The sequence below is a fragment of the Galendromus occidentalis genome, unplaced genomic scaffold, assembly GCF_000255335.2.
Source record: "Galendromus occidentalis unplaced genomic scaffold, Mocc_1.1 scf7180000077440, whole genome shotgun sequence".
NCBI classification, from domain to species: Eukaryota; Metazoa; Arthropoda; class Arachnida; order Mesostigmata; family Phytoseiidae; genus Galendromus; species Galendromus occidentalis.
Genome location: NW_003805428.1, coordinates 1,531,145 through 1,545,231, shown reverse-complemented (window position 1 = coordinate 1,545,231; position 14,087 = coordinate 1,531,145). Strand labels below are relative to the sequence as shown.

The window sequence follows — 14,087 nt, the reverse complement described above, 5'->3', positions numbered from 1 at the left end:
CGGATACTCGACCTCATCGATCAAGCTGTAAGCTCGTGTTGTCTATCTCAAACTCGATCAAAAATAGACGATCGTTCTCTGTCTCACTCTCCTTCTCGCCCATGACAAGACGAAATACCAGAATACTGTTTGTTTATCGTGTGCCGCTGAATACTGCGGGCAGTGTCCGTCTGGATGAACCTGTCGTCCTTGATCGGTACAATGCCCTCTGGTTCGGGAAATGCACGAGATCAGGTGGAATCCGAGAATGGCACGAGGAATCATTCTACTACGTCAATGCGACGGTTACGTATTGTATCACTACAACCCACGTACACTTCTGGATGCCTGTCACAGGATGACGCGACCTACATTTCTGACAGTTCTGAAGAGTTATACTCTTGGGCTTGGGAATAGCGGGATCTCCGAGAACATCGAAACGCGACTTGTGAAAAAAGGGCGAGCACTGGCGATGCTTTACGACTGTGCGCTCGTCGGGGCGTCGGCACTTGCGTTCGGGTTTAGAATATTCGTCTCTTTTTTCATATTCGGAATTCGCTTCCCATTTCGCAAAATGTGAGCTGTCAAATGGGGTGTACCCCTGCATCTAACAGCTCGCTATTCAACTAGTTTCGGTAGTTTCTGCATTGGCGTCGGCGAAGTGTTCGGTGCATGTACCCCTACTTTTTGTACTTCAACCAACTGCGTGCGACGATTGAGAGGTTTCCATCCAAGAAATTATCGTCTTACGTAGTCCGCCCCTGCAATTCGGAGGGCCGGGAGGATTTTTCTTCTGTATTTCCACTCGCATTGTGATCGAAGTGGCTGGATACCATTGTCCCGCGGTGCTTTGTACCGTACTCAATTAGTTGAACACCCTTTCGTCAAAGCATCCCATTGTCTCCAGCGAAAGTGTTAGTGCGACCACGGTGGTCAAGGCCGTAATCATTAATTCTGTGATGACTCCATAAGATTTCAGAACATCCGTGCGAAGCATTTTTGAGATCTGATCTCTTCTTCTAGGCCAGTAATAACAGACATCCGATGATCCGTAGAAGCAGGTGATCCCAGGGAGATAAGGCTCCGACATGGATCTACTCGACGAAGACGTGAGATCTGAATGCATTCGATTGGTGTCCCTGACGAATTCGACCACCTAGTGTTAGGAATTCGTCTCGTCTCAGGATTTGAGCTGCAGAGCGCATGATCTCCCAATCAAGTTTATGCTTGAGCGCTGCGTGCATTGAGCCGTCAATCAAAACAGTTTGACCGTTCCGAGCGGTTTCGTCGCCATCTCCCTTCGTTGACACCAGAACGCGCGATAATGAGATAATAGCCTAGGAACACTTTATGACATGTTCCTCCGGCATTAAGATTATCCCCGAGAGAGAAAAAAATTTGGCGCCGCATGGCGACAGGCCCCTTTCGTTGTGATGATGGAGGAAAAAAAACGCAGGAGCCTTTATACGCAGGCAGAGCCCATGTGATTCCCCATCGCGGCAGAATAGTGATTCTGGAAGTCTTATCGGATACAGAAGAAATTGGCCCAAAATCCTATGGCGCCGACTGGAGCCGGTGCTCTTGCCATGACTGATCCGAAGTTCGGATGATGGTTCGAATTCTGCGAGAGTATTTTTCCGTGTTTTCTGGCATTGGAAAATCATTCTTCCGCGAGGAATTCTTGGACGGAGCTTCCAAACAAAAAACTATCGGGGCTGCAGGGATCATCAAAAACGCGATCCGAAATTCTCCCTGGATAGTTTCCCGCCGATGATTTGTATTTTCGCTGGTATCATAAGACCGAGCTGATCCCTCAACCGGGAAACTTCGAAATCATGTGCTCTGTTTTCCAGCCCGTCTCATCTCTCGCTAGACGAGGGCTTTTTTCTTCGAATACTTATTCTGGGAGACGCGCTACCATTCCCGAGGCTGGGTGTTCGAGCAGCAGATCGTTAGTGGATGTATGAACCTTCGAGGTGGTTGTGCAGCGGACCCGATGAGAACTCGGTGGTGTAGACTGGAAGCGCGGTGTTTGCGTTAGCCGTCTCCATGGGAACTTAGCGTTCCGCCAAACGGGAAATCGCGGAACGGACTGAATCAAATCCTGTTCGCCAGCGAGGAGCCTGTGGGCGGCGGCCGCTCACGTGAGGAAGTGAGGCATCCTCACGGAAATCGACTCGCCATTTGCTTTCCTGTTTTTTTTTCTGTTTCATATAATGGCTGCTATCTTGATAATCTGTTGGTCCTGTGAATTAAGCACGGTCACGAGACTCGGTTTGTTTTTTCCCACGCTGGAACGTACACACCATGCAACCACTGGCGACAGCGTCGGATAACGCGAAGTTCTGGTCTGGGTTTCGGCGGTCATAATCGGACCTGGTGGGGTGATCGATGTTTCCGTAATATACTCATCCCAGAAATTGAAACGGATGGCCCGCAAGTGTTCCTCCGCATACAAGAGATACCGCAGACGCTTCTCACACCGACGACGTCGTCGCCGTCGTCTACGCTTATAGGCGTCTCAGCGCCATCGGCCCCCGAGGAACTCCCACCATACGAATCGGTGGAAATTAATCTCCTTCGACCGTGGAATTCTGAGATTTCTGAGTTATGCGGTACGAGTCCCGGCGGCGAGAGCATTCGCGAAAATTCCAGTCTCAGCGACGGCGTCTTCCGACTGTATCCGTCCTGAATCTAAATTTCTTACTCGGTCCCCGAAGTTTTGCGCTTCATTGCTGGAATCTCAGAAACTCTGAAGTTTTCCTAATTCCAATGGTCAAATCTTCTCTGGAAGAAGACACGGCAAGCATAAGGGGAATATTTGGCAGGACAGATTTGGTGCTCTCTGCAAGATCGCTGCCCGCTGCTCGTGCATCACCGTTGCATGAGTTTTGGATTCGCGAAAACCCAAATCTAGGCGGGATGTTCTTGGGCCACGGTATATACGAGTCATGTGTGGCTGATCGATCAGAGGTCGTCTACGTCGTGTTGTCGAGCTCTATGAGCGAGCGAGGAATGGTTCCTCGGAGGAAGATCTGGAGGCCACTGACTGAAGTCCTGTCCCGCTTGAACCCGCTGACATTGAAGCCGAAAGACACGTGCATGAACGATACCACCCGATCCCTTGTGATGGAGCTCCAAATTAGCGCATGATTCCGAAACGAGGAGGCCAAATGCAGAGCAACCATACATAAGGTCCATCTGCGTCGTTTGTTTGCATTGGGGTTTGTGCCTTCATTTTTTATTCCTCTAATTTTCCTAACGGAACCGTCATCCGATCTCCCGTGACTTGGGCCGCTGTCATTCGGTCCTATCCGTTTCCATCCGATATGCGGCTGGTCCAATGTTGCATGGGAGAGTTTTTATTCCTTTACGGGTAGTACAACAAACCTTGTGACACAGTTGTAACTTCTCAGCGGGCAGACGAACGCACGAGCGAGTGACCGAGCGGGCGGGTGGGCAGGCTGGCGATAGAAGAAGAAAAGACAAAACGACTGGAGCAAGTGCAAACGAGTCGACTATCGCCAATGTTTCACGCAGACATCTCTTCCGCCTGCAGCTTCGACTTGACGGTGTCCATGCTTCAGCGAATAAAGTTGCCCCGTTCCGCGCGGGGAACTTCGCTATGATGGCGGGCCGATTGCCGTGATATTAGCTCTCCCTCATGAGGAGTTCAGTCATTTTTGCCCGCGCTTCGGATCGTTCTGCGGAGAAGCGACCGTCGGGGGGCCGTTCCAGCGGTTGAGGGAAGAACGCGCTGAGTGGCGGATCGGTGCGTCGCGCTGCATCGATGATTGACGGAGCGAGCTCTTCCTCTCAACCAAACTGTATCAACTTGAGACGCCTTTGGCTCGACGGGCTCTCTCCATCATCGGCCGGCATGCAAATGTGATTTTTCTGGTCCCGCGCGCGGCTGTCAAAAACGTTCCCCGAGAGGAGAATAGACAAGATAATTTTTTTCGGAAAATCGGCTAACGATGTGTGGGTTCGGAGTCATTTGACTCGCTCAGTAGAGCCGTTCGTACCTCTCGAAGGATAAGGGGGAAAACGTCAGCGTCTCCGACGAAGACGGTGACGGTCCCGCATCGCCGTCAGTTGCATAAGGGAAGGTAATGAACTGACGGTTGTCTTCGACACCCAAATCTGGGTCACGAGGCAGCTCACTCTCACAGAAGATACACGCACGTACGCGAGCCACTCGTCTGGCTTTTCGACCGAAGAAATTTCTACCGGCCACGAGAGGTGTACACAAACCGAATCAACAGCGACCAGGCGAGCCACAGAAGGGTAATCCAGCTGACAGACTAACTCCGACAGATCAACGGACGGTCTGTCGGTCGGCTAGCTGGTTTGCTACTTGGTCGGTCGTTCGAATCGATCGGCCGAACGAACGGGACACAGATTCAATTTGCTCTGACTTCTGTTCGAGTGGCCGCCGCGGCGACAACCTGATTTTAAAATTGGCAGAAACCAGATTATTTCCGCGCTCCATTCGATTTCGACTCGTGAGCTTTTACTGCGAATTCGCTTCTCCCGTGCTCATTGTCGATTGAGCTGAACGTGTTTGCTTCTGGTGTCTGCGGTTCTGTGAGTCCCCGAGGCAGACACATTAAGCATCGCCGCACTTAACATTCTTGATAGGCGACTTCGCGAGTTCAGTCGACAAGCCACCCGTCTGCCGGACTGGTAAAATGCGCGGATAGTCACGCAGCCGACTCAGCGGCTCAACGAGTGCTTAATTATATCACTTACTCGGTGATAGATTTACCTGAACCAGAAACGCAATGATCTATGCAGCGAAATCAAATCAGAGTGGAAAATTAAAACACTCCATGGCTCCTGGAGCGAAGTCAACGATATCGAGCCGACGATCGGAAGGTTTCGAACATGTTTGTCGGTTGCTCCGAACACCATTATCCGTACGTGACCCGTATGGAAGCGGAATTCGCTTGAATGCATAAATCGAGCTTTTTCTGCATAAAATGCAATGAGTTGATATGGAGATGAACCGACGATTCGACCGATGGACGCAGTGGTGGCGGACTCATTCCTTGGGATGGGAGCTGGTCCGGGTCCAGTTTTGCGGATTCGGTTTCTCCGAAGAAAGATGTAAGCCCATTTTGTTTTGTTGCAAAAAAAGTCTCCCTTGTCTGGGTTCTTGTTTCATCACTCGTATCGATCCTATGCGTCTCGAGACAGCGATCGTCAGCTCGGGCTATTCATTTCCACCGCGATCGATCATTGTCATGGGCGCCTTTTTTGTGACATGACGCCGTGTTCTTCGTAGACAATGTCGGCGCTTCTTGGCCCAACAAATATATTTCTCAACGTATCGATATTGTTATCAATGACAGGAGGGTTGGAACAGCCGCCGGGGGAGCCTCCTGAGGGAGCCCGGTGGCTTCCGAGCGAAACTGTGCATTAACCTGTGGCGTAGACGCACGTGAGGTGCGTCTCGTTTTCGCTGCTCAAGCCGAAGTCGGAAGCCGCGACAGACACCAGCGTCCCTCGGGTGGAAGAAAGAAGTGGTGACGGAAAGCGTTAGAAACGTTTGAAATAACCGATGATTCCTTTGGTCCGATTGTTGAAATTGTTTGCCTACGGTGTCGCCCGCGAGACGTTGTTCTGATAAGCACGCTACCGATGCAGGTATTTGTCGCCCTACGCTCGTTGCTAAACGCTGGTTCCTCCTTCTAGATACGTTATACGTTATTATTTATAACTTTTGCACCCGCTAGCTGCAGCGATTGGAATCGAATGAAGGGGGAACAAAGTATCCAGCTCCGACTCATCCCCGAGGCGCCTGTGTCGACAGTAATGCCACGGGGGCATCCCACATGGACTTGACTGAATGGCCTGGCACTCCATAAATTCGTGTAGACGTTCGTGCAGAACGGCTGAGGCTGGAAATACCGCCGCAACAACAATGACACGTAGCGTTGATTTGAACGACGACGAACGACGGCTCAAATCATCTCGGATAAATGGTGTTTATTAGCGAATGCGTCGGATACGCATCGCTTCGCGAGCGTTGATAGCATGGGCTACAAGTCCCTTACCGAGAGTGCCCTCGTCATCATCGACCCCACTAAGGGATTTATATTTTGATTGCTGTCACTATCAAGCTGCGATCCCGTGGCTGGAACAGCGAAGATCAAATCGCCGCCTTCTTCGATTGGAGTTCTCTCGGGTCCTCCGATTATGGCCGTGCAGTCGATGGGGGTCTCCGTCGAGCGCGTGTGCGCTTCGTGGCTTCAACGAAGACTTCGTCTAATTTCGTAATTGCTGTAGATTAGAAGTATTTAATTCGCAGTCCCTAAAATTTTCATGCTTGAGTCTTTGATGGAGCTCCGATCGTTTTGGATGAATCTATCTGACGGAGGGATCAGCGTCAAATGAAAATCGCTGCTATCTTCGGGCAACGGGGAGCTCGGCATGTCCTCACGAGAGAATGGAGGATCGTGAGATCACCTTGCGAGAGAATCCAACCGATAATGAGCTCGCGGCTTTGTTTGTTCCGAAGAATGATCATTATTTTGAAAGCTTGCGCTAAGGTTCCGCCCGGGTCTCGCTCTTTACTCTAAACTGAGCCCCAGTTATTCGGTTACTCGCTCCCTACATTTGAATGCAAGTCATTCTCCAGCTCTTCCATGGACAGTCTGTCATTTTCGTAGGTAATACATCCGTTTATGCACATGCGAGACTAATTCACGGTTCCCATCGGATTCCTTTTCCCGCGATGTCGATGCTCACAGCAGAAGCAAGCAAACGAGGGTGAATCACTCGTTGCGTAATCTTCAGGAAGGGCATGTTTGGCGGTTGGACGGACGGACAGACCGCAGGCGAACAAGTGAACGGTAGCTCACCGACTAACTGATTGGCTGGTGTGCTTTCTCGTTCGGTCGTGTCTGTGAGCGTTCGCGCGTAATGGAGTGGATCATCTATAACGAGTCGTCGATCCGCCCGTCTTTTCCGTCGGTAGTTCGGTAACAAACGGCGTTCAGTCAGAGTCCCGTCATTCATCAACGCGTAGTGTTTTGTTTGCGAAATTCATGAATATCGATCCGTGAAGAAAGTCGACTCGCTCGCTCGGTCGGAGTGACTCCCACCTGCGGGAATGGTGAATGCACAGGGGCTTCATGATTCGATTCCGAATATCAGGAAAGCTTCCCATTCGCTTCTGGATCGATCCGACGCATCACCGGTGCTGAGTGGAGCCTCGCATGAGGTTGGCGGCGCTGCCGCCGCCGCTCAAGTCGCTTTTGGTACTGTGGGTGGGCAAACGAACGGAGCGGCAGAGCCGTCGCGCGTCGGTCCGGTGATCTATGCTTCGTCTGTTCGTCAACAAGAAATGACACTGAGCCTTAGCCGCTGGCTGGAGGTGTTAGCTAGCGGTGGGCCGCTGTCTCTCATTTTCCTATCAGGCTGACCGAGTCGCTGCGTGACTGCTGTCTCATCTCAGCGGATGCTTCCGTGTTCTTTGCTTGATTGGCACTCGATTCTGGTCGTTTCTTGGATGACTGCTTGCTAACTTGCTGGTGCTTCGCCCCATTTGGGGAACGAACGCAAACTGCCGCCATCTACGACTTACGATCAGAGTGACTGACTGACTGACTGTTTGAGTGAAAGATACATGACTGGCTGGCAGACGGAACGACACTCAGGCGGACGGTCGAACGAACGAACGACAGTCTCACGGCTGCTTTTGATGTCACTTTCCGATGTGGAATCCGAGCCTCAGATTGCTACTCATTCAGTGGGTCAATCCGATAGACGTCTCTGGGAAGGTGGGCAGTCATTGCGCACTGTCGGAAGTGATTTTCGGCCCGCTCGTGTTTTGACGGAAGTGAATCGGTATTCTGAGCGAGTCCTCGCCCATGAGGACGATAGCTGACCGATCGGGGGGGGGTGTGAAGAGCCCGATTGGGAAAGCATCTCGGGCATCCTTGATCCGTCACTTTCACTCGCGATCAGTTTCGGAGCACTGATCGAATCGATGGCTTTCGGAAGTTCGCCCTACGACTCGATTAACTCCGATCCCATGACGCTGCTGAGAGGCATCTACTCAATCGATTGGTGATGGAAACCCGCCGTGGAGCCGATTGAAATTCGGTGTCACGTGGGAGCGTCCGCCGACGCTAATCACGATTTTTATTCTCATTTCTGGAAGGATTCGCTGACATCATCCGGATCGATAATCGATTCCAGCGGGGTCGCTCAATGATAGCAATCCGCGATGAGCGGCAGCGTCTAATTTCCTCCCCTGAAAGCCTCATCGTTGCTATCATCGCCGATACTGTCTCCGACGTCTCTTATTCGTGGTGTCGTTAAAATTCTCGAAACCCGTGATTTTTCGATATCATCTCCACCGAATATACGAGAAATTCCGAGTGCATTCATCTTCCTCGGTTGTATGTTCGAGTTGAAAAAGCTCCAACTGTACGGTCGATGAAATCGGGCGAAATAACTTCTTCCGGCGATAATCCTCGGCCAGTGTATAAGAGAAGCGTGGTGGGAACCGTTGTCTGGTAAGTGCGTTTGTGAATGAGGAGTGGTGTCTCAGTATTGTTTCCGGCAACGGTTGTCAGTGAAGCGCTCATTCGCCGTCGGTTTAGCGGTCGTCGAACAGTATTGTTCGAGTCGAGATCCTCGTTCATTGTTCTTCATTATTAAAACCACCGTTGGTGTAAGTCGCGGAGAAGGGACGTTCCCTTCGGAGACCCGCCCGTGCTGTTTGAACATCGTTCGAGTGGCTTTCGGTGAGTCCTGACGACGGGAAAACGATTCAGCTGGAATCCCCGATCACCAGGCGGCGTCATCATGAAATGGCGCCCGCTATACGCTCAGCGGCTCCAGAGGATGATACAGCCGCCGGAGCCGTCCTCGATTCGCTGCCTGTGACAGCCGTGGGTCTGAAAATTCTCTTGTCGGCCGGTACCGAGGACTTTCTGCCTGAAGAATGAGTGACTGACTGACTGACATGAGGCATGGCCCAAGAAACATAATATGTGGCAGTATCAACAGCACCGCTGCCGCGGAAGCAGCCGCAGATTTCCTGAACGATGGGATTTGGTTCAAACATGTCAAATAGTTTGCTCGTGGAGTTGCGTGACCCGCGTTGGTGCGCGTCTTTCGCGAAGATACGAACCAGAGATTCGACGTCGCTGGGTTCGTCAGAACAAAGTGTTCTTCTTATCCTCTTCTTCCCATTGAAATATTATGGAAATGAAGCCACGAACTCTCGCAGATAGACACCGAGCTACCGACGAGATGGACCGACGACGGCGGCGCCACACACTGACGTTGAGGTCCGGACCTCAACGGGGGCACAATAGATCGTTAGATGACCAACTCAGTCCCGAGCCATCCGTCAAATGACGATGGCGCAGCGGCTTCCACCCGATCGAACATGGTAATTCCCCTCCACAAAGGGGAGAACTTGTCGGGCGGGCGGGCGTGCGAGCGGCAACGACGACACTCGTGAATCCAGAAAGAAAGGGGACGGAAAATTAGACGCACGGACCACGATTCGGCGGAATCTGCTCCAATAAGAGCAGCGGTAGCAAGTAGCAACGAGGGTTCTTTTATTCCTAGGAATGATTGTCCGCACGAGACATTCCACGAATCGGAGCTCCAAGGGGCTCTCGCCTCTCAGAAGTCAAACTGAGCATGCATCCTTCCATTTATTCCCTCCGACATTCATACGAGCGAACGACCGAGCGGACGATCATCTATCTACCTATCTATCCATCCATCAATCGAGCAATTCGTTCATTCATTTATTCGCGAATCCTTCCGAAAACTAACGGAGCGCCGTCCACTTGACCGAATTCGGTCACTTTGCACAGTTTGAAGCGAGCGGCTTCGAATTACTCGCATCGCGACGGCGAGCGACGTCTTCGCTCCATGTGTCATTTTCCAACGGCCACTAGTCAGAAAGAGTTCTGTCGGGGCTCCCAGATCGAAGCTATCGCACTGAATTTCTCTGGTCAAGATGAGGTCAGCTAAGGAACTCCTTTGTTTTCGAACGTTGTCAGATCGATTTGATGCTGTTCTGGACGTCTTGTTCAGTCGGTCGTCGAGGTACGGGTGGATATAAACACGGAATATAAATTAGGTATAATAATAGTAGTAGGACTACATGGTGGATTGAAACGACGATTTTTCATGTGAGCACTTCTACCAAGGCTGGATGTAATGATTTGTGAAACTTGGCCACGATATGTCCTGCCAGCGACCAAAAAGACGGGAGTACATTCCAAGTCGAGCCCCGCACGAACAATCGAACCAATCCGGCCCGGAAATTCCTCGTCGTATCGGTTGACAACTTTCTCACGAACGCTGTTTCCTCCTGTTGCAGAAATGACGGAGCGTCGAGGACTACAAGCGCTCCAGTATTGGTGCCAAAAAGCCACGAGTGGATACCACGGGGTGCGTGTGAGCGACATGAGCTCCAGCTGGAGAGATGGACTCGCTTTCTGCGCCCTCATTCATCACTACCGGCCCGATCTGATGTGAGTACCGGACTGTAGGTTAACTCCTTATAGGGTTGTGGGGGGTGAATCTAGGTGATTGCGCCACAGCCTGGATAGACTTCGAGGGAGAGCTCCGGCGTCAGTACGGGAATTCTACGATCTCCTTGACTGCGAGTTCAACATATTGGAGGGCGGAAGCGGAAGCCACGTATTTCCCTCGCCGATTTCCCCGCGGATGCGGAGAATTCTCCGCTTGATGGAGATGGACGAAGACGAATGAGACAGCGGAGGCCGCTTTCTTATTTGTCGTTAAGAGACGTATATCTCCTGTCTGGATAGAAATCTTGTTTGCGTTTTCCACCTTTCCCACGATCCGACGCATGTTCTCGAAAACGATTTCATGCATATTCCGTTCTGTGGGTATTATCGGCTTTGCAGCATTTCTCGCCCATGGAGATGCAATCGATCTGAGCCGCCGCTTTTCTGTCGTCTGGCCGGTGCTCTGACGGGATCCCTATCGCGAGTGAACGACCTATCTCACGCAGAAATGTGGAACAAAATCTGGAATCGGGTGATAGCGCCGGGAAATTAGGAAATTCGGACCTCGAGGCATTCTCATTACTCGCCGTCAGCGATTTCTCAGTGAATCACACCGCTCTTGTCGACTCGGAGAACCTCCATCGTGAGCTCAAGAAGTGGAACGGGAGGCTTTGTGACTCGCGCTAGCAGGGCAAGAATTGAAAACGTTCGACACGTTTATGATGAAATCATCGCTGCATTACCAGCGAGACAAAACATCAGCGATGGCGACTACTCCCGTTTACTTAATCGGATCTGTTGTAACGAGCTCGTAACTGTTGTATGCGCTCATCATTGTGTAACTGTTTTGTCTGCTCCGTGCTTGCGCTTCCATGTGGACATCTGATCGTTCATGTATCGGACAGCAGCTCGGAAGATGTAACATCATTTGTTGGTAATTAAGCCCCGCCTTAGTGGGGTCGATAATGTTTCGCGTCGATTTGTTCGCACAGCTTCCTAGCCGAACTATTTTCAGCTCGCCGTGAGCAAGAAAATGCGATCAAAGTACACCGGTTCGCCGTCACTCAACGGTAAGGCACCAGCGGTCCGTTGGCACCTCTGAGATGCCGACCTTCGGATGACTGAAATGATAATAACTTTTGTCAAAGCGATCAGTCCCGAGTCGCCGGTCAACGACGGCAACGCTCCGCGGGGAATTTATTAGGGGATCGTTTATGAGGACGAGAAAAGTACTACAGGGAAATACCAGCTGCGAGAGAGAACGATTGTTTACGCGGGTTTTCTGCTACAAGATCGCTTTTTGAAGGTGGTGCTGTCCGCGTCCAATGAAGGGTCAGCCGCAGAAACTCCCGTAGTGGCCTTCTAGCTCTCCGCCGGAGCAAGTTTGCGTGAACAAGAAGAGGTAGAATATGTTCAACCTTACGCGCTGCTCATTATTCCGGGCCTCGGGTTCGCTCAACCGCTCGGAGACATTTGAAAAGGCAGACTCGATGTCAACAAGCTTTTCCCTGCTTCCACACAGAAAGTCGATGACAACGCCGACGTTCGACTTCTCGAAAGCGGTGTCGGTGGAAATTTCTGCTGTGCGGATTCGCGTAGTTTAGTAGGCTGCTCCAGCGAGGGAAGATGACACCAAAACGACATTTCAACCGATGACAGCGACTTCGGTCTTCATCGGTTCGTTTTTCGGTCGTCTGAGGATCTGGGGGATCAACTGCCGCTGGTTCGACGGTCTTCATTCGCGCTCCCGAAGCTGAGCTAGCCCTTTTCTATGAAGGTTCGAAATCTCGAAACCCAGGTGTTTATCGCCGACCCGAGGCCAAACCAGAGAAGATAAATCAGTTCGGCGGTTTTCCGGTTCAGGTTCTCCATCGACGAAGACTCTCGGGACGAGATCGTAATCGTCCGCTGTCTTTCATCCGTCGGGACGAGAATCGCTCTTGTTGCAATATTTGCGATTTCGAGCTCCTTCTTGCATCGTTTCCGTCGCAATTTCGGCGTCGCTAGTGATGTCGACGAATCAACCGACACGATAATCGACTGGGGAACTCGGGTGTCGTCCTAGTTGCGGAAGAGTTCCCGTAGTCTAACCGATATTTTCCTCGGAGCAAATAACTCTCTTGAGGAAAGCTGCTAACAATGCGGCGGATGATTGAAGTTGACATCGGCCACTTCCTTTTCCAAGATTACCAATGCTGATTCTTGGGAGAGGACCTTCAAATTACGCCGAAGCTCAATGTCGATGATGCGAAAAAGTTCGCAAAGCCTCGCAGCGAGCCGCGGGACAGCAAAATTTTTGACTTTCACCCGCGTAAGAATATTACGAACAAAAATCCTGCCGCTAGTAAACGGTCGCGGCGGAGCGACGGATGGAGGCTGAGGGCTACCGACCGGCCGGGCAGCCAGTTCACCAGCCGGACAGTGCGCCGCGACTAACGCTGCAGCCAAACATAGGGGTTAAGGCTAAACGGCGATGGACCACGACGACGACGCGCCGGCGCCGTATGGATGCACGAACGAACGAGGGCCACTAATGAAGTCACAGCCCGGCATTGAGAAAAAAAACTTTTCGAGAATAAATTCTGTCAATCGCTCGCTATCACCTTCACATAAATGTTTGTGTCTGGAAACTAAGCGGTGGAAACTCGGGTAGCTATCAGCGGGTTCTGACGCACGAGAAGTATTGCCGCTTAATGGATACCCGGTGAACCTCTTGCCTAGACCTTCATGGGTCAAAAGCGGAGAAGCGAGCGGAATTTCGATGTTGCTTTCTGAGCGGCCCGCCCCGGTAAGGAACGTGGACCCCTCCACGTGTACGTCCTCTGTCAGTCTCCAGTCGATGATCGGAGACTACCTCTACCGTTGGAAAATCGACCCAATTCTCCCATTCACGAGCTTCATTCAGTCATTCATGAGTGAGATTCGCTGCTTCTTCGCCGTCGCTTAGACTTGAGCTCCGCAGGCTCGTTCGTTCCCTTCTGCATTTTGCTCGTTCAGAACGCTGTCCAGTTTGTTTCACCAAAGACTAAAAGATGGCTGCCCTGGCGGCTCCAGGCCTAGCCTCGAGGTCCTTAATTTCCTCCCTCTTCCGGAGAAATTGTATCGGTCGATTGTACCGACCCCCTCGATATATAGACTTCGACGACTTGGCCGCAGATCGTTGATAGGGTTCTTCATCCGAGCCCAACTGAAATATTCATCTCGCGATCCTTGTATGGGGGATCGCTCCGCATATAGTTTCACAGTTGGCTGGAGCCGAGAGGGTTCATTGTCGAATCCAATTAAGTCGAGCACGCTCAGCTCGGAATTTCGGATGAAGGTTAACGCTCTTCTGGGTTTTCTCCTTTCAGTGATTTCGACTCTCTTCAATCAGAGAACGTCCTTGAAAATAATCAGCTGGCATTCCGAGTGGCCGAGAAACAGCTTGGTATTCCCGCTCTGCTGGATGCCGAGGACATGGTCAAATATCAGGTCCCAGATAAACTTTGTATCGCCACTTACGTCTCCCAGTTCTACCAGTACTTCGAAGGCGGTAAGAAACGAAACCAGATTCAAAAGACGCAAAGAATCAGGAATATGCCTCGTGTTACTTCC

The 14,087-nt window shown here is 51.3% G+C and overlaps 1 protein-coding gene across 1 annotated transcript in view; it reads left to right on the top strand.

Annotated features, from left to right (window-relative positions):
- The window catches only part of MICAL-like (protein), a 33,974-nt gene that overhangs the window by 11,452 nt on the left and 8,435 nt on the right, over positions 1–14,087 (top strand). The window contains exons 4-5 of the mRNA XM_029111444.1: positions 10,340–10,493; positions 13,844–14,025. Coding sequence (XP_028967277.1) covers positions 10,340–10,493; positions 13,844–14,025 — 336 coding nt within the window. The remainder of the gene's footprint in view (positions 1–10,339; positions 10,494–13,843; positions 14,026–14,087) is intronic.